Source organism: Babylonia areolata, chromosome 29, assembly GCF_041734735.1.
Source record: "Babylonia areolata isolate BAREFJ2019XMU chromosome 29, ASM4173473v1, whole genome shotgun sequence".
Lineage (NCBI taxonomy): Eukaryota > Metazoa > Mollusca > Gastropoda > Neogastropoda > Buccinidae > Babylonia > Babylonia areolata.
This window is the reverse complement of record NC_134904.1, coordinates 21,382,299-21,403,999: the sequence shown is the minus strand read 5'-3', so window position 1 is coordinate 21,403,999 and position 21,701 is coordinate 21,382,299. Positions and strand designations below refer to the sequence as shown.

The window sequence follows — 21,701 nt, the reverse complement described above, 5'->3', positions numbered from 1 at the left end:
GCACATGAGAATGTGCAGTGAATGCAGTAAGTGACAATGCCCACAACCAACAGCAACCCCCCTCATGTAAGTACACCCATTTCTCACTGCATACATGTATGAACAGTGTGTATTCACTATGTAAGTACACCCAAACCTAATGACACACCCCCCTCAAGGAAGTGCACCCGTACCTCACTCCATACATGTATGTGCAATGTACTCAGTATGTAAGTGCACCCGTACCTCACACCATACATGTATGTGCAGTGTAGGCAGTATGTAAGTGCACCCGTACCTCACTCCATACATGTGCAGTGTAGGCAGTATGTAAGTGCACCCGTACCTCACTCCATGCATGTATATGCAGTGTATGCAGTTTGTAAGTGCACCCGTACCTCATTCCATATATGTATGTGCAGTGTATGCAGTATGTAAGTGCACCCATACCTCACTCCATACAAATATGTACAGTGTAGGCAGTATGCAAGTACACCCATACCCCAGCTGGAGCTGTATGTCTATCTTCACATACAACTGTACCTAACTGTACACATGTAAGTACACCCATACCTAACTGTACACATGTAAGTACACCCGTACCTAACTGTACATATGTAAGTACACCCGTACTAACTCTACGCATGTAAGTACACCTGTACCTAACTCTATGCATGAAAGTACACCTGTACCTAACTGTACACATGTAAGTACACCTGTACCTAACTGTACACATGTAAGTACACCTGTACCTGACGGTGCATCCCCGCATGGTGGACAGGAAGCGGGGGTAGGGGTTGGGCAGAAGCTGGATGTCTGCCAGCAGGCCCACCAGGAACTTGTGCCACACCTCGTCCAGGTGTGTGTCAGTCATGTACTGTGTCACACACAGGTAACATACAGCAGTCAGTGTGTGTCCATCATGTACTGTGTCACACACAGGTAACACACAGCAGTCAGTGTGTGTCAGTCATGTACTGTGTCACACACAGGTAACATACAGCAGTCAGTGTGTGTCAGTCATGTACTGTGTCACACACAGGTATCACACAGCAGTCAGTGTGTGTCAGTCATGTACTGTGTCACACACAGGTATCACACAGCAGTCAGTGTGTGTCCTTCATGTACTGTGTCACACACAGGTGACACACAGCAGTCAGTGTGTGTCAGTCATGTACTGTGTCACACACAGGTAACACACAGCAGTCAGTGTGTGTCAGTCATGTACTGTGTCACACACAGGTAACACACAACAGTCAGTGTGTGTCCATCATGTACTGTGTCACACACAGGTAACACACAGCAGTCAGTGTGTGTCCTTCATGTACTGTGTCACACACAGGTAACACACAGCAGTCAGTGTGTGTCAGTCATGTACTGTGTCACACACAGGTAACACACAGCAGTCAGTGTGTGTCAGTCATGTACTGTGTCACACACAGGTAACACACAGCAGTCAGTGTGTGTCAGTCATGTACTGTGTCACACACAGGTAACACACAGCAGTCAGTGTGTGTCAGTCATGTACTGTGTCACACACAGGTAACACACAGCAGTCAGTGTGTGTCAGTCATGTACTGTGTCACACACAGGTATCACACAGCAGTCAGTGTGTGTCAGTCATGTACTGTGTCACACACAGGTAACACACAGCAGTCAGTGTGTGTCAGTCATGTACTGTGTCACACACAGGTAACATACAACAGTGTGTGTCAGTCATGTACTGTGTCACACACAGGTAACATACAACAGTGTGTGTCAGTCATGTACTGTGTCACACACAGGTAACATACAGCAGTCAGTGTGTGTCAGTCATGTACTGTGTCACACACAGGTAACACACAGCAGTCAGTGTGTGTCAGTCATGTACTGTGTCACACACAGGTAACACACAGCAGTCAGTGTGTGTCCTTCAAGTACTGTGTCACACACAGGTAACACACAGCAGTCAGTGTGTGTCCTTCATGTACTGTGTCACACACAGGTAACACACAGCAGTCAGTGTGTGTCAGTCATGTACTGTGTCACACACAGGTAACATACAGCAGTCAGTGTGTGTCAGTCATGTACTGTGTCACACACAGGTATCACACAGCAGTCAGTGTGTGTCAGTCATGTACTGTGTCAGACACAGGTAACACACAGCAGTCAGTGTGTGTCAGTCATGTACTGTGTCACACACAGGTAACACACAGCAGTCAGTGTGTGTCAGTCATGTACTGTGTCACACACAGGTAACACACAGCAGTCAGTGTGTGTCAGTCATGTACTGTGTCACACACAGGTAACATACAGCAGTCAGTGTGTGTCAGTCATGTACTGTGTCACACACAGGTGACACACAGCAGTCAGTGTGTGTCCGTCATGTACTGTGTCACACACAGGTAACATACAACAGTCAGTGTGTGTCAGTCATGTACTGTGTCACACACAGGTAACATACAACAGTGTGTGTCAGTCATGTACTGTGTCACACACAGGTAACATACAGCAGTCAGTGTGTGTCAGTCATGTACTGTGTCACACACAGGTAACACACAGCAGTCAGTGTGTGTCAGTCATGTACTGTGTCACACACAGGTATCATACAGCAGTCAGTGTGTGTCAGTCATGTACTGTGTCACACACAGGTAACACACAGCAGTCAGTGTGTGTCAGTCATGTACTGTGTCACACACAGGTAACACACAGCAGTCAGTGTGTGTCAGTCATGTACTGTGTCACACACAGGTAACATACAGCAGTCAGTGTGTGTCAGTCATGTACTGTGTCACACACAGGTAACACACAGCAGTCAGTGTGTGTCAGTCATGTACTGTGTCACACACAGGTAACACACAGCAGTCAGTGTGTGTCAGTCATGTACTGTGTCACACACAGGTAACACACAGCAGTCAGTGTGTGTCAGTCATGTACTGTGTCACACACAGGTAACATACAGCAGTCAGTGTGTGTCAGTCATGTACTGTGTCACACACAGGTAACACACAGCAGTCAGTGTGTGTCAGTCATGTACTGTGTCACACACAGGTAACACACAGCAGTCAGTGTGTGTCAGTCATGTACTGTGTCACACACAGGTGACACACAGCAGTCAGTGTGTGTCAGTCATGTACTGTGTCACACACAGGTAACATACAGCAGTCAGTGTGTGTCCTTCATGTACTGTGTCACACACAGTTAACACACAGCAGTCAGTGTGTGTCAGTCATGTACTGTGTCACACACAGGTAACACACAGCAGTCAGTGTGTGTCAGTCATGTACTGTGTCACACACAGGTAACACACAGCAGTCAGTGTGTGTCAGTCATGTACTGTGTCACACACAGGTAACATACAACAGTCAGTGTGTGTCAGTCACTTACTAAACATCCACTCCTGTTCACTCACTCACACACACACACACACACACACACACACACACACACATGTTCATTCACACACACACACACACACACATGTTCACACACACACACACACACACACACACACACACACACAAACAAACATACACACACCCCTTTGATATCAGAAACTCCACCAGAAACATGAGCTAACAGTTATTCAACCACTGACCTGATAGTCATTTCTCTGACTTCAATGGATAATTACATATCCTTCAAACCCACTGAAAAATGTCAGTCACTTCACCCTGACTTTTCTGTTCAAGATCACAAAAAACAAAACAAAAAACCTCTTCTTTTTTTTTTCTTTGTTTTTTATTTTATTTTTTTATGTCAGTGGAGTGTTGTCCTGGTGGAGTCATGGCCGAGTGGTTATGCATCCACCTAGGTTCGACCCCCATATATGCACCCAAGATTTTCATTTCCATCTGCTAAATCTTGCGTGGTGGTCTGGGTGCCAGTCATTCGATAAACCGAGGTCTCATGTGCATGATGCATGAAACGCATGTAAAAGAACCAAGGGCAACAAAAGGGCTGTCACTGGCAAAGTTCCTTGGTAAGATAATCCATTTTGACACTAAAACAAATATAACTGCAGATAGAAAAATTTAAAAAAAAAAAAAAATTATATATACATTGGTAGTACTGCACTTTGATGCCACCTTCTCCCTAGGGAGGGCATCCTGAATTATTTTGAAACAGATACATATGTTTATAATAAGCAATACACTACACTACACGACACTGCACTACACAACACAACACCACACTACACTGCACTACAAAGCACTACATTGCACAGGGAAATCTGTTCGACAAAAAACACTACACTACACTACACTACACTACACAAAGAAATCACTACACTGCAATACATTACACTACACAGAGAAATCACTACACTGCACTACATTACACTACACAGAGAAATCACTACACTACACTACACTACACAGAGAAATCACTACACTGCACTACACTACACTACACAGAGAAATCACTACACTGAACTACATTACACAACACAGAGAAATCACTACACTGAACTACATTACACTACACAGAGAAATCACTACACTGCACTACATTACACTACACAGAGAAATCACTACACTGCACTACATTACACTACACAGAGAAATCACTACACTGCACTACATTACACTACACAGAGAAATCACTACACTGCACTACACTACACTACACAGAGAAATCACTACACTGAACTACATTACACAACACAGAGAAATCACTACACTGAACTACATTACACAACACAGAGAAATCACTACACTGAACTACATTACACAACACAGAGAAATCACTACACTGAACTACATTACACTACACAGAGAAATCACTACACTGAACTACATTACACTACACAGAGAAATCACTATACTGCACTACATTACACAACACAGAGAAATCACTACACTGCACTACACTACACTACACAGAGAAATCACTACACTGCACTACATTACACAACACAGAGAAATCACTACACTGCACTACACTGCACTACATTACACTACACAGAGAAATCACTACACTGCACTACACTACACTACACAGAGAAATCACTACACTGCACTACACTACACAGAGAAATCACTACACTGAACTACATTACACTACACAGAGAAATCACTACACTGCACTACATTACACAACACAGAGAAATCACAGCACTACATTACAGAGAAATCACTACACTGCACTACATTACACAACACAGAGAAATCACTACACTGCACTACATTACACTACACACTGAAATCACTACACTGCACTACACAGAGAAATCCCGACACTACACTACATTACACAACATAGAGAAATTATTACATTACACCTACGCTAAACTACATTACACTACAGAGAAATCACTACACTGCACTACATTACACAGAGAAATCACTACACTGCACTACATTACACAGAGAAATCACTACACAGCACTGCACTTTGGTGATGCTTTCTCCCCAAGGACAGCATCTCGAATTATTTCAAAACAGAAAAATCTGTTTAACAAAATGTTCTACACCTTTCCAGACTTGAACATGTTTTGGGATTCACTCAACAGTTCTGAGTTGGTTTTCTTCATACCAATCCAACCGCTTCCAGATTGTCTCTGTTAATAAAAGTCTGATCCAACCCTGATCTCCTATGGTGTGCCACAAGGCTCTGTCCTGGGCCCCGTTCTGTACACTGCTCCTCTTTCTGATGTCATTTCTGGCCATTCTGTTCTTCACCACTCTTTTGCTGATGACACTCAGCTACAAAAGTCTGCAGAATCAAACCAAGTAGATAGTCTGATTCTGTCAATGCAGAACTGTATTCTCGATGTTAAATCCTGGATGATATTCAACAAACTAGAGTTAAATGATGACAAAACTGAAGCTGTGATTATTTCCTCTGTAAGAATGTCCACATCCACTTCTTTTCCTGCCTCTATTGTGGTTGGTGATGCCACAGTTCAGTTTTCTAAATCAGCAGGGAACCTTGGAGTCATTCTTGACTCAAACCTCAGCATGCATGCTCAGGTAGTAAATCTGATACGCATAGTCTATTGTGAACTTCGTCACATCAACTCAATTCGTCAGTACCTTTCTGTTGAAACTACTATTTCTGCTTTTGTGCTGTCACAAATCAACTACTGTAATTCTCCTCTCATAGGTTGTCCACATAACATTCTTCAGCGAATTCAAAAACTTCAAAACAATGCTGCCCGTCTGACTCTCAGAGTCCCACGTACTGATCACAATTCTCCTCACCTCCAAACTCTACATTGGCTCCCCACTGAAGCGAAAATTAAATACAATGTTGCATGTCTCTGCTATTCTGCTTTCCACTCCGCAGGACCTACATATATCTTTCTGACCTTATCAGTGTTTACACTCCCACAAAAAATCTCCACTCTTCCTCTGACTGTTACCTTTTGAAACTTCCTCGTGTCAATACAATAACCTATGGTGAATGTTCTTTCTTCTTTGCTGCTCCTCACAGCTGGAACAACCTTCCTCATCATATCCATGCATCTGGTTCTATTTCTGCTTTTCGCTCATCACAAAAAACTCATCTTTTTAAAACCTATCTATAAGCAATCTCAGCTTCCTTGTTCTCCAACACCACCCATGTCAGCTCACTTTGGAAGTATGTAGAGTGGAAAAGGGAGAGTGTGTGGGGGGGGGGGGGGGGGGAAGGGTTTTTTGAGAAAGAGTGGTCATGAATGTTTTATGTAACTTACAATATTTTTCTTTCATATAAAGCGCCCTGAGCTTTTAGAGAGAAAGGGCGCTATATAAATGCATATTATTATTATTATTATTACACTACACTACACTACACAGAGAAATCTGACTATACTACACTACACTGCACTATACACTACACTACACTACACTACACTAAACTACACATAGTATGGATGTACCTTGAGCAGCACACTTTCTGTGGCCATGATTTTGGGCGCTGTGTCTTTCTCCTTGCATATCTCCACGTCAATGACTGCACAACACAGACCACACACACACACACACACACACACACACACACCGCACAGTCACAACAAATACATACACATACACAAAACACACACACAGACACACACACAGACACACACACACATACACACACACAGACAGCACAGTCACAAAAAATACACACACACACACACACACACACACACACACACACACACCATCTAATGTAATGTCTCATTAGAAAAAAAAAAACAACAACACACATCATTTTATGTATTTTGGGCGAAAAATACCAAACAAAAGGACACTATTACTACTGCTAATACCACTGAAGAAATCTTACACAGTGAAGAAAGATCTTCAGTATCAGTATGACCAAAAGCTCTCCGCAACTGGTAGGAAACAGAATACAAAGACCATGCAAACAAAACAGATGAGCACAGCGCCTGGACACAAAACCAGCCCGCCACACCTGACTGGACACACATTGTCTCAACGCTGGAGATCCAGAGTCGCAGAGGCTAGAGTGATGATGGAGTCTCCCGTCAGTCCGATGGATGAGTAGGCAGGCAGGCTTATCTGTCGGTGTGTGTCCTCATATGGGAGAAGAGGCCGATTCTGGATGCGCAGCACTTCCCACAGGTGTTGCAAGGGAAAACGTCTCCAGAAGTTGAGCCCTGCTTCCTTCGCTCACGCTTCTCCTTAATGGCCAGTGTTCTCTTGTTTCCAAACGTCTTTATGCCACTAGAGCACAGCATCCTCCAGTGAGAGCGGCCAAGGGCTTCAGTTTCCCAGGAAGCGATGCCTATGTCACAGGCTAGAGATGCTCAGTTGTAAAAGCACTAGACTAGGGGTTCAAATCTCTCCTAAGGCATTCAAGTTCTGGGGGGATTTTTCCCTCAGAGTTAACCTTGGTGCTTACTCCTTTCACTACAAGTGTAAACCAAAACTGCATGTGTTTTCTGCACACACATTAAAATCCCATGACTATCTTTGAAGGGAGTGTCCGTTTGGCTTGCCATAGGCCGATGGTATGGATGACACATATTCACATAGCATCCCCTAAGACAGAACATGGCTGCTGATAGCATGAACAAAACTGTCACCAAAAACAGCAACCCAGACCTTCCTCAACAACTCCCACCCCCACCCCTCCCTCCCTTCAAACCAAAGAGAGTTCAGGGATCATGCTACACCCCCACCCTCTACACCAAAGAGAGATCCGGGATCATGCTACACCCCACCCTCTACACCAAAGAGAGTTCAGGGATCATGCTACACCCCCCACCCTCTACACCAAAGAGAGTTCAGGGATCATGCTACACCCCACCCTCTACACCAAAGAGAGTTCAGGGATCATGCTACACCCCCCACCCTCTACACCAAAGAGAGTTCAGGGATCATGCTACACCCCCCACCCTCTACACCAAAGAGAGTTCAGGGATCATGCTACACCCCCCATCCTCTACACCAAAGAGAGATCCGGGATCATGCTACACCCCCTCCCTCCCTCCAAACCACAGTTCAGGGATCATGCTACACCCCCTCCTTCCCTCCAAACCACAGTTCAGGGATCATGCTACACCCCCCTCCCCCACCCCACGCCTCCCTCCAAACCACAGTTCAGGGATCATGCTACACCCCCTCCCTCCCTCCAAACCACAGTTCAGGGATCATGCTACACCCCCCTCCCCCACCCCACGCCTCCCTCCAAACCACAGTTCAGGGATCATGCTACCCCCCCCCACCCCCACCTCCAAACCACAGTTCAGGGATCATGCTACACCCCCACCCCCACCCCTCCCTACAAACCACAGTTCAGGGATCATGCTACACCCCCCACCCCACCCCTCCCTCCAAATCACAGTTCAGGGATCATGCTACACCCCCCACCCCTCCCTCCAAACCACAGTTCAGGGATCATGCTACACCCCCCACCCCTCCCTCCAAACCACAGTTCAGGGATCATGCTACACCCCCCCACCCCTCCCTCCTAACCACAGTTCAGGGATCATGCTACACCCCCCCCCCTACCCCTCTCTCCAAACCACAGTTCAGGGATCATGCTACACCCCCCACCCCTCCCTCCAAACCACAGTTCAGGGATCATGCTACACCCCCCACCCCTCCCTCCAAATCACAGTTCAGGGATCATGCTACACCCCCCACCCCTCCCTCCAAACCACAGTTCAGGGATCATGCTACACCCCCCACCCCTCCCTCCAAACCACAGTTCAGGGATCATGCTACACCCCCCACCCCTCCCTCCAAACCACAGTTCAGGGATCATGCTACACCCCCCACCCCTCCCTCCAAACCACAGTTCAGGGATCATGCTACACCCCCCACCCCTCCCTCCAAACCACAGTTCAGGGATCATGCTACACCCCCCACCCCTCCCTCCAAACCACAGTTCAGGGATCATGCTACACCCCCCCACCCCACCTCTCCCTCCAAACCACAGTTCAGGGATCATGCTACACCCCCCACCCCTCCCTCCAAACCACAGTTCAGGGATCATGCTACACCCCCCACCCCTCCCTCAGACCACAGTTCAGGGATCATGCTACACCCCCACCCCTCCCTCCAAACCACAGTTCAGGGATCATGCTACACCCCACCCCCCCCCACCCCTCCCTCCAAACCACAGTTCAGGGATCATGCTACACCCCCCACCCCACCTCTCCCTCCAAACCACAGTTCAGGGATCATGCTACACCCCCCACCCCTCCCTCCAAACCACAGTTCAGGGATCATGCTACACCCCCCCACCCCCTCACTCCAAACCACAGTTCAAGGATTATGCTATAGATTCTTTGCCCCAATTCCCAGAGCAGGAGATTATGAAGCTGTCATCAGAAGTCGGCTGGCTGGCTGTCCAGGGGATGACGACGACGACGACGACAAAGTCAAATGCTCACCTTGGAACTCATGGTTCATGATGCGCTCGTCTTCCATGCCGTGCTTGTAGTCCGCGCCCGACTCCTGTCCTCCTACCTGTAACACGCGCACGGGCGCACACACACACACACACACACACACAAACACACATGCACATGCGTGCACATGCACACACACACACATGCACACACACACATGCACATGCACATGTGTGCACATGCACACGTACACACACATGCACATGCATGCATATGCACACACACACATATGCACATGCATGCACATGCATGCATACACACATGCACATGTGTGCACATGCATGCACACACACATACACATGCACATGCATGCACATGCATGCACACACACACACACACACACACACACACATACACACATACACACACACACTCATCACAGTCCCCTGGTCTCATTCTTCTCCAGTGGAGTTCATACAAGCTTTTAATCACAAAATCTAAAAACCTTTAAAAAAAAACAAAACAAACTTTTAAAACACCAAAGGCAAAATAGAAACAAACAAGTGAAACCATCACATCAGAGACATAGGAAGGCATGATATTTTGAGTGGAGGTTTATGTCCCTTGCTTCAATTGCTGCGGATGAGAACAAAATTGATGTATAACCTTTGTTTCAATAATACAGAGAGCCATAATTAAAGACTTTTACAAACCTGGGTCAATACTTTTAAGGACTTAAAAATGGCTTGCCTTCTTTTACAAAATCTCAACAACAAAAAAAACCCAATACTTTTTAATACATGTGGAAATCATGTCCACCAGGACCAGTTTCATCTGTCAGTATCAGTGTCACAAATCCATATACGCTACACCACATCTGTTAAGCAGATGCCTGACCAGCAGCGTAACCCAACGCGCTTAGTCAGGCCTTGAGAAAAAAATAAATAAATAAATTAAAAAAAAAATAATAATAAATGAAAAAAAAACACAAACAATTTTTTTTTAAATAATAAATAATAAAAAATAAAGTAAAAAGAAATAAGTAAATAAATAAAGAAATAATAGATAAATACATTAAAAAAAAAAGAACTACTACTACTAATAATAATATTCATAAAGTGCAAAAACTTGATGAAGTCAAGTATAAGCATACAAAAATAAAAATGAAAATAAATAAATAAATAAAATTAAATAAATAAAAGAATAATCAAATAATAAACAAATAATCATCTGTCAGTTGGTTTGGTATGCTTCAATGCTCCCTACACTTTGTGTCTTTCTTTCTGTGTTCAGGAGCTGTGACTGACATGTTCACTTGCACATCTACCAATGGGCTTTTTAAGTGTATGACCATTTTTACCTTGCTATACATGTAGTATTACTCCATTTTCAAGGGTTTGCATGCTGGATACGCTCAAGTTTCCATAACCTACCAGCCGCTGACATGGACTACAGGATCTTTAACATCTGCATATGTACCGGTGTACACATGAAGGTGGTTTTGGCACTAGCAAGACTGCACATGTTGATCTGGGAGATTCGAAATACCCCAGTCCTCAACCCACCAACGCCATGAAACCAGGTTCAAGTCCAAGTCAGGAGCTGTACCCATTTGGGGACTGCACCAGTCTGTGCCTTGGGCACTTGTTCTTGTGGAAGTCCATGTCCTTGTTACTTACTGTATGATGGTCAGTCATGTCTATCCAGGACCATCAGAACAGCAGAGGAGGCAACTGCTGTCCTAACTATCTGGGCTAGAACTGGATTACAGTGGAGAGTGTCTTGCTCAAGTCACATCCCCATTCTCTCCACCAAGAAGGTTTTAAGACAGTTGGCGTTGGAATGTCCCCAAAGGCCAACTAGCCCCCCAGGCTACAGCGCTAGAAGCCAGTGCAATCTTGCCTCCTAGTTTGAGAGTCACAGTCCTTCACAAAAAGACTGAGCCCTACACCAGCCTCCGTGGCGAAGTGGTTAGCGTCGCGGACTGACAGCTCGGAGGACGCGGGTTCGAATCCCAGCGGAGGTGGGTTTTTCAGTCCATGGCCGGCTCCTACCCAGAGTTGAGTGTGCTGTGGGCTTATATGGGGAGACTGGGACCACACAGTTGAGTGTCATCCACTTCAAGGATGCGTCTTCTGGGTGTGTTGCTCTAATTACCTGACCAACACTGCAAGTGTCTGTATCTCTCGGGCCTGGTTAACGCCGGGATATCATTATGACAGGAAGCGTAGAGTACAGCCTTGTCAAGCAGTCCCAAACCAAAATGGACCTCCATAGCAACATCATCATCGTCATTGTCATCCTCCTCCTCCTTCATCATCATCAATATAAACAAAACAGTCTCAAAGTCTGTGGCCTTTCATGCCCTGCTCTCATGGTGACCTCAGTTTCGATACCCTTCCACTTCCGTGCTTGGAGTGAGTCCTGTCAATGTCACCAGTGTCGGCAGATTCATGGGGGACTGTTGTTTGAGGGACATGGTGGCTGTCTCCACTCTAGGAGGGATGCTCACTCAGTCTGGCTCCATGACTAAGCCATTATTGTCATTAGTAGGGGGCTTAGTAGGTGGTGTCCTAAGTACATTAAAATGGAACAGACAACACTGAACACCACCGAAGTGACTCAGCAGCAGTGCAGGGTCTCCTCTGGTGTGTGGCCTCCTGGCGACCTAACATCGATGGTTCCCTGTGGACTGCCGATGCTAGAATTGCAACGGATGAACCCAGGTGTGGCCGTGTATGGGGAAATCTAAATGAGCGGTGTGGGAGTAATGCCACTGAAACGGTGCAGATGATGGGGCAGCAAAAAAACAAAAAAAACAAAAAAAAACTGAGCCCTAAATGACTTCCCGTTGCAGTGGAGAAACCATTGATCATACAGCTCTCAATTTGCTGCTGGCTGAACTGTAAGTTTAAATCAATCTCTGATATAAGCCAAGTGAGCTGAGCCATCCTGGCAACTGTAATATACACATGCAAGCACATACACCTCCACACACACACTGCCAAAAAAAAAAGGGGGGGGGGGGGTAAAGAGCAAGAGAGGTACACAGACAGAAAAATACACCACAGACAGCTGAGAAAAAGGGAACAGCTGCAGAAAGGAACAGACTGAAAACAGATGCAGACATGAAACAGACTGAGAATATAGAAAAGTTTACAGTAAAAGAATAAAAAATACAAGAGAGAGAGAGAGAGAAAGAGAGAGACAATACAAGAATATGAATATGAATGGTTTATTTAGCAAAGGCCCCTTGTGAAGGAGGGTGCACAGACATCTTCAATCTTTTTTTTCACAGAGAGAGACAGAGAGAGAGATAGGGAGACAGACAGACAGAGAGACAGAGACAGGGAGACACAGAGAGAGAGACAGGGAGAGAGAGAGAGACAGAGAGGGAGACACAGAGACAGAGACAGGGAGACAGACAGAGACAGAGAAAAATGGACAGACAGACAAATACGATGACGCAGACTCACAAAATCATAGCGAGACAAAGAGAGAGAGAACACGGAAAAATGAACTACGAGAGAGAGACAGAGACAGAGACAGAAAGAAACGCGGACACACAGACACACACACACACACACACTGACGCAAGACTCACAAAATCGTAGTTGTCGTCCTGTTTGTGGCGTGTGCGAGGTCGGAGGACATCCTCTGGGAAGGTCTCATGGAACTTGGTGATCAGCTCCTGTCACACCCAGCATGATCAGTGACCACTGACTGGGGGATTCCCCTGTGGTGTGAGAAAGAGAGGGAGAAGGGGAGGGAGACAGAGGGGAGAGAGAGAGAGATGGAGAGGGAGAGAGGGAGAGGGAGAGAAAGGGAGAGAGAGGGAGAGGGAGCATGCAGCATGATCAGTGACCACTGACTGGGGGATTCCCCTGTGGTGTGAGAAAGACAGGGAGAAGGGGAGGGAGACAGAGGGGAGAGAGAGAGAGAGGGGGAGAGGGAGAGAGGGGGAGAGGGAGAGAGGGAGAGAAAGGGAGAGAGAGGGAGCATGCAGCATGATCAGTGACCACTGACTGGGGGATTCCCCTGTGGTGTGAGAAAGACAGGGAGAAGGGGAGGGAGACAGAGAGGGGAGAGAGGGAGAGGGGGGGAGAGGGAGAGAGGGAGAGAAAGGGAGAGAGAGGGAGAGGGAGCATGCAGCATGATCGGTGACCACTGACTGGGGCATTCCCCTGTGGTGTGAGAAAGACAGGGAGAAGGGGAGGGAGACAGAGAGGGGAGAGAGAGAGGGGGGGGGGGGGGAGAGAGGGAGAGGGAGAGAAAGGGAGAGAGAGGGAGAGGGAACATGCAGCATGATCGGTGACCACTGACTGGGGGATTCCCCTGTGGTGTGAGAAAGACAGGGAGAAGGGGAGGGAGACAGAGAGGGGAGAGAGAGAGGGGGGGGGGGGGGGGGGGGGGGGGAGGGAGAGAGGGAGAGGGAGAGAAAGGGAGAGAGAGGGAGAGGGAGCATGCAGCATGATCAGTGACCACTGACTGGGGGATTCCCCTGTGGTGTGAGAAAGAGAGGGAGAAGGGGAGGGAGACAGAGGGGGGAGAGAGACACTGACACTGACACTGACACAGGTTTAATTGTGAAGGCCACCGGCCCATACACAAAGGGGTGGGGGATACAATGGGGCAATTAAAAAAAAAAAAAAAAAAAAAATTGCTCTTCACACACACACACATACACACACACACACACACACACAAAGCTGTAGTCTACGTGAATAACCGATAACTGGATGAAAAATACATAGCATGTTCGTACTCATCATGTTTATAGTTATACTAATTCATTCATTGTGTAAATTCGTCTCTAAATTTTAAAGCGTAATAAGTGTTCATAGCAAGATTTCTCTGGGAGGTAACACATGGGTTTTGCAGAATAGGAAGCAATGTATTGTCATTGATATTTATGAACTCCGAAATATATTTCTGGCGGATATGACCGTATTTAGGACACACAAAAATGAAATGGTATTCATCTTCCAGGATGCCAGGACAAAACGGGCAGAAACGGTTTACATCCGCATTCTGGAATTTTCTATTTATACCAAGCTCTCCAAGGGGAGAGAGAGAGAGAGAGAGAGGGAGAGAGAGAGAGGGAGAGAGAGAGAGGGAGAGAGAGAGAGCATGCAGCATGATCAGTGATCGCTGACTGGGGGATTCCCCTGTGGTGTGAGAAAGAAAGGGAGAAAGAGAGAGAGAGGGGGATAGAGAGAGAGAGTGAATGAACGAACGAATCTTTATTGTTTTTAGATACATTGATCCCTAAACAAGGGTGAGCAAAGCCCATGGCGTAAAACATCGTCAATGAAATCAGAAATGTATAATTATGAAACGCAGAGAAAAATTCTGTGAATCATAAACACTTAATTTTCACACTTCGCTAAGTTTTGGGGATATCATATTCATAGGCACTCACAGACACAAGCACTCACGCACACACACACACACACGCACACACACACACACACACACACACACATACACACATACACACACACAGTGCTTATCCATGTAACTGCATGGATCAGCCAAGTCCTCCCTGGCCTTAATCACTATCACACTGGTCATACATGTATGTTGTGTACAGATATTCGTGTATTTGTTAGGCCATAGCCAGCACTAACTTAAGGTTTTATTCCCTAAAGTGGATATCTCTGCAAATCTACATGGACTTATAAAGCTTCAGAAATAAACCTCGCCAATTTGAGTTCATGTTCTGATGAGAATAATGTTGCAATATTGGTCACATCCGAGTGTGAACAAATGGGATGAATTGCTGAGAGAGAGAGAGAGAGAGAACAAGAACAAGAACAAAAACTTTAATCTCCAGACCTCCGGCCCCTAGAAAGAGGTCAAAAGTACACAATATGGTGATCACGCAGTGACAACAAAATGTAACATACTAACTTAAACCTGTACAGAGAGAGAAGAGAGAGAGGGAGAGAGGGGGAGAGAGAAAGAGAGAGGAAGAGAGTGAGAGAGACAGAGGGAGAGAGGGGGGGGGAGAGAGAGAGAGAGAGAGGAAGACAGAGCGAGCAAGAGGGAGAGAGACAGAGAGACAGACAGACAGAGACATAGAGAGACAGAGAGAGGAACACACACACACACACACACACACACACTCACGCACATACACAAACAGACACACACATACACACACACATATACACAAACTGATAAGCATCAAAACCCAAATCATGAAAAGTGTGGAAAGACAATGTGCTACATCAAGAGAGTAAAACAGAAGGCAGCTGGGGAGTGAAGGAATAAAGACATTTCATGCCAATGTGCACTGTTTATCATTTGTCCATATTTTTTCTCATATTACGTTTTCTACTCATACAATGAATCGTATCTACTGACTTGCCACTGCACAACTGGTACTTATTTCCTTTGATCCTATCTTTACTTAGGAAGGGTAAGTTGAAATTTCGAGAGACAAGATTTAAATTTTTTTTTGACTTTTGTCTCTAATACAACTATAAATCAGCTGAAATTTCTAGCCCTTATGTCACATACAGAGTCAAGGCCAGTAACTTAAAAAAATATAACAGTAAATTCAGTTTGCATATAATTTGGCTTCTTTTTTTTTGTTTTTGTTTTTGGTGCCCATCCCAGAGGTGCAATATTGTTTTAAACAAGATGACTGAAAGAACTGAATTTTTCCTATTTTTATGCCAAATTTGGTGTCAACTGACAAAGTATTTGCAGAGAAAATGGCAATGCTAAAGTTTACCACGGACACACACACACACACACACACACACACACACACACAAAGACAACCTAACACCGGGTTAAAACACAGACTCACTTTGTTTACACTAGCGAGTCAAAAAAGAAGGTGACAAGGAGAATCAAGAAGAGTGACCGACCTTGAGTTGTGGGCACCAGTAGATGGCATCCTCCGACAGCTGCAGCAAGAGCGGCATGCTGAAGTGTTGGATGTTACGCAGGGTGGCCACGATCTGCACCAGCACAATCACCCAGCAACATGTGAAAATGTGTAACACAATACTTCTTCTTCTGCGTTTGTGGGCTGCAGCTTCCACGTTCACTCGTATGTACACGAGTGGGCTTTTACGTGCATGATCGTTTTTAGGCTGCCATGTTGGCAGCCATACTCTGTTTTCAGAGGTGTGCATTCTGAGTATGTACTTGTTTCCATAACCCAGTGAACGTTGACTACAGGATCTTTAATGTGCCAATTTGATCTTCAGCTTGCATATACACTGCTTGGGCCGTTCAGGCACAAGCAAGTCTGCACATGTGTTCACCTGGGAGATCGGAAAAATCTCCACCCTTTACCCACCAGGTGCCGTTATTGAGATTCGAACCCGGGACCCTCAGATTGAAAGTCCAACACTTTAACCACTTGGCTATTGCACCAGTCCAATACAATACAATTACATTTACAGGTACAATACAATACAACAGTACAATACAATGCAACCACAATATAAAAAATGCAATGCAATGCAAAGCAATCCAATACAATTCCAATACAACGCAATACATTACAGTTACAACTACAAATACAGAACAATAAACCTTAGATAAACATGTGCTGCAGGATCATATCCTTCACTTATCATTTCCTTCCAAGTCTGATTAAAAAGATTACAATGTCAGCTGTCTGGCATGCTGATCAGTCACACTTATTCATGATTTGACTTTCTTTTCATTCAGCCATTTATGCATTTATTCTTTTGTGTGGTCATTCATTCCTACGTCCAGTTATGTCTTTCAATAAATATATGTGCAATCTTTAAAACAACTTTCTTTCTTATTTTTTAACATCATACAAATCTGGTTTTACCACTTTCTATGTATGTATGTATTTACTGTACATACAACATTTGATTAAAAAAAAAAAACATATCATACAAATGTTCTTTAAGTAACAATATATATCATCATTGTTATCATTAACATCATCATTATTATTATTGTTGTTGTTGCTGTAATCATCACCATAATGATCAATATCATCATCATCATTATCATTATAATCATTATCATTGTAACACAATAAAAACCAGTCATACATATATGATAGTCAGTCATGTCCGACTATGACCGTCAGAAAAGCAGAGGAGGCAACTGCTGTTCCGACTATCTGGGCTAGAATTTGATTATAGTGGAGGGTGTCTTGCCCAAGTTACATCCCCACTCTCTCGGCCAAGAGGGTTTTAGGACAGTCGGCGTTGGGATGGTTCCCAAAGGGCAACTAGCCCACAAGGCTGCAGCACTAAGAGCCAGTGCAATTTTGCCTCCTAGTTTGAGAATCATAGTCCTTCACAAAAGACTAAGCTGTAAATGGTTTCCCATTGACTGGAGAAACCATTGAATATAGAGCTCCTGCAGCACATGTTTATATAAGGTTTATTGTTCTGTATTTGTAGCCGGTCATACGCTACAACATGAAATACTCAAAATCAAAGACTGGAACACAACAAAAGAAAAAAAGATTGAAACAAATACAAAAAGACAAAACAGACAAAACAAAAGGAAAAGTAAAACAAAACAGTCTAAAAAGAAAACAAGGAGAGAACGAGTGGCTAAAACAGGACATCATCGAACTCTTGATCTCACATGATCGACGTGCGTCAAGGAGGAGAAATCGCGGTCGGTGGGGGCCAGCAGTCGTGTGATCTCTGCCGTCATGGCTCGTCCCACCATGATCAGCTCTGTGCTGCGCTCTTGTCTGATCAATGCAACACAGCCAAAACCCAAAAAACACCCCCCTTGACAGGTGTCCTTAAAAGAGTGGAGAAATGTCCATGTACACAAGCCTGCGTAGCAAGGAATGCGGTTCAATGTCAATGCACATATTTGGTGATTGCCATCAAATCAATCAAATCAAAAACAGGTAAAAGGTATAATTATATTACGCACACACGCACGCACGCACGCATGCACATATGCACACATACGCACGCACACATGCACGTACACATGCATGCACGCATGCACGTGCACACACACACACAAGCACACACACACACACACACACACACACACACACGCATGCACGTACGCACGCATGCATGCACACACACACACACACATCAAATCAAAGTACTGATTTTCATTTTTGAATGGTCATCATTAAAATAATGAATAAATAAATAAAATAGAAGGAGAGAAGTTTTTGTTTTTTTTTAAGCAGATGTGGTGTAGCACGTATGGATCAGTCCGCACACTTTGACATCTGCTTGAAACTGAAACTGTTCAACTGTTTAGATAGGGCAGACGTGTACAGCACACAGAGACATCACACACAAGTGCACTATGATGGCTGTATATTACCTGTATTTGTATTTCTCTTTTTATCACAACAGATTTCTCTGTGTGAAATTCGAGCTGCTCTCCCCTGGGAGAGCGCGTCGCTACACTGACAGCGCCACCCATTTTTTTTGTATTTTTTCCTGCGTGCAGTTTTATTTGTTTTTCCAATCAAAGTGGATTTTTCTACAGAATTTTGCCAGCAACAACCCTTTTGTTGCCATGGGTTCTTTTACATGCGCTAAGTGCGTGCTGCATACGGGACCATCCAGGACCATATCATCTCATCCGAATGACTGGTGTCCAGACCACCACTCAAGGTCTAGTGGAGGGGTAGAAAATATTGGCGGCTGAGCCGTGATTTGAACCAGCGCACTCAGATTCTCTCACTTCCTAGGCGGATGCGTTACCTCTTAGCCATCACTCCACTTTAGGCCTTTTCTTTATTTTTCTACCTTTAATTCGTCTTCGTTTTTTTCTGAGGATTGAAAAAGCTGTATAAGCTTACTCTATTACCCTCAATAAAGATCGGAAGATATTGGCAAAAAGACCAAAGCGTCCAAGTATCGATAGACAGGCAGAAATTGCAACAAAACAAAAAAAAACCCAAAAAAAATTAGCGGCATGAAGAATACAGGAGCAGGAAGCAAGATGGCTGCCAGCAAAAGAGAGTGCAAGTCAGGGAAGCAGAAGGGGGGTAATCTACTAACGGAAGGTTATCAGCCACATCTACTTTTGTTTTCTGTGCATAGGTGTGCAGTGGTTTGCACAGGACAGGAATCAGACCCCTGCTGAAGTCTGCACTAGTGGGTCACGGTACAGTATGTGTAGTGAGATCATTTTGACCTGACGTGACCCTCCACTCACAGACTGTGGGCCAGCAGTTCATCCACACTGTCTCTGTACTGCTTCAGCAGCGGCCTCACAAGCTGCATGTCGTCCTTCTGCAACACACAGCAGTCACCAACATTGATAGTAATAGTAACAGATGGTACGTATACGGAACAAACTCCCCATGTAATGGTCTCTAAGTGACGTACATTAAACAACACATAATATACAACACATATATAATAGTGCATAATAACATACCTCTGCACATGAAAAAAAACCCCAACACATATACACAAAGACAATACTATAAATTGCAGGTATGAACAATCACACACACACACACACACACACACACGACAAAAATACGCTACACACGCACAAATGTACACACACATGCTCGCACACACACACACATGCCCACAAACATCCACCCACAGACACACACACTACATTATTACACGTCTGATATCACCCAAAGGGAAAAGACGTTAGATTAAAAGAATACACACTACATGATGATTTCAGTAATGGGTCAACGTGGGGTGGGTAGGAGGAGGAAGAATGCAGACAATTAGCTATGCTTCATCACACCCAAAGGCCTGTTTGAACAGATGGGTTTTCAAGTTTTGTTTCGAAAGAGGACAGAGTTGGTAAGTGATAGAGATCCAGAGGAAGAGGATTTCAGACAGAAGGTGCTTGATATTGAAAGGCCCTTTGGCCAAATGTCTTTGAAGAGGTTTTTGGGAACTCGAAGGAGCTTTACAGCAGAAGACCTGAGAGAACGGGAAGGGGTCTAAGTATAAAGAAGGGTTAAGATCCTTCAAAGTGGCAATAAGCCAATATGGCAACTTTGTATTGACTTAGAATGATGATGAATGATATGGATGCTTATATAAAACCTAACCTAGGTTGGAGACCAAGCTCTCAGCGCTTTACAAACATGGGGTCATTTCCACAGCAGGCTGCCTACCTGGGTAGAGCTGACTGACTGATGCCACTGGGTGCTCATCATTTGTTTCCTGTGTCATTCAATCAGATTTCAGGCATGCACACATACACGTTCAGACAGACATGTAATGTTTTATGTGTCGTATGACAGTTTGTTTATTTACCCCACCATGTAGGCAGCCATACTCCATTTTCGTGGGTGGCATGCTGGTTATGTTCTTGTTTCCATAACCAACTGAATGCTGACATGGATTATGGGATCTTTAACATGTGTACTTGATACACACACGAAAGGGGTTCAGACACTAGCAGGTCTACACATATGTTGACCTCGGAGATTGGAAAAATCTCCACCCTTTACACACCAGGCACGGTTACCGAGATTCAAACCCGGGACCCTCAGATTGAAAGTCCAACGCTTAAAACACTCAGCTATTGCGCCAGTCGTATTGTATCATATTGAAAGGATTATGAGGCGAAACTACTGTTCCTCAACTTTGACTCATGCACCTGATAATAAATATGGTGCACCTAATGAACTGGTAATGGATGTCCTTCGGTCTCCAGAAAGACAATGACTGTGATGTGTAACTGTCTGTACACACCAGAGTGGTTCTGCAGGCTAATTCTGGATGTACAACGACGTGTGATTAAAACCTGTCAAAATGCTGTTGTAGATCAGAATCCTATCAAGGCTAATCTTTGAACCTGAAAGTATGACGTCTGTGGTAATGAAAACAACTCAAACATTCCCATTAATTGAGAATTAAACAACAGAAAAAGAATGGACAGGAGGTGTTCAAGAAGGTGGAGCTGAAAATAGCAGACAAGACAGTAGATGACGCGCAATATGTGAAGACACACTTCTGATGAT

At 44.8% G+C, this 21,701-nt stretch overlaps 1 protein-coding gene across 3 annotated transcripts in view; it reads right to left on the bottom strand.

The window, feature by feature from the left end:
* LOC143274879 (uncharacterized) overlaps nucleotides 1-21,701 on the bottom strand; it is a 99,414-nt gene that overhangs the window by 25,457 nt on the left and 52,256 nt on the right. For all 3 annotated transcript variants that reach the window (XM_076578850.1, XM_076578849.1, XM_076578851.1), the window contains 7 exons: nucleotides 19,913-19,989; nucleotides 18,353-18,464; nucleotides 16,633-16,725; nucleotides 13,356-13,442; nucleotides 9,794-9,869; nucleotides 6,824-6,897; nucleotides 732-856 (listed from right to left, as the gene is read on the bottom strand). In XM_076578850.1, the coding sequence (XP_076434965.1) occupies nucleotides 732-856; nucleotides 6,824-6,897; nucleotides 9,794-9,869; nucleotides 13,356-13,442; nucleotides 16,633-16,725; nucleotides 18,353-18,464; nucleotides 19,913-19,989 (644 nt within the window). The remainder of the gene's footprint in view (nucleotides 1-731; nucleotides 857-6,823; nucleotides 6,898-9,793; nucleotides 9,870-13,355; nucleotides 13,443-16,632; nucleotides 16,726-18,352; nucleotides 18,465-19,912; nucleotides 19,990-21,701) is intronic.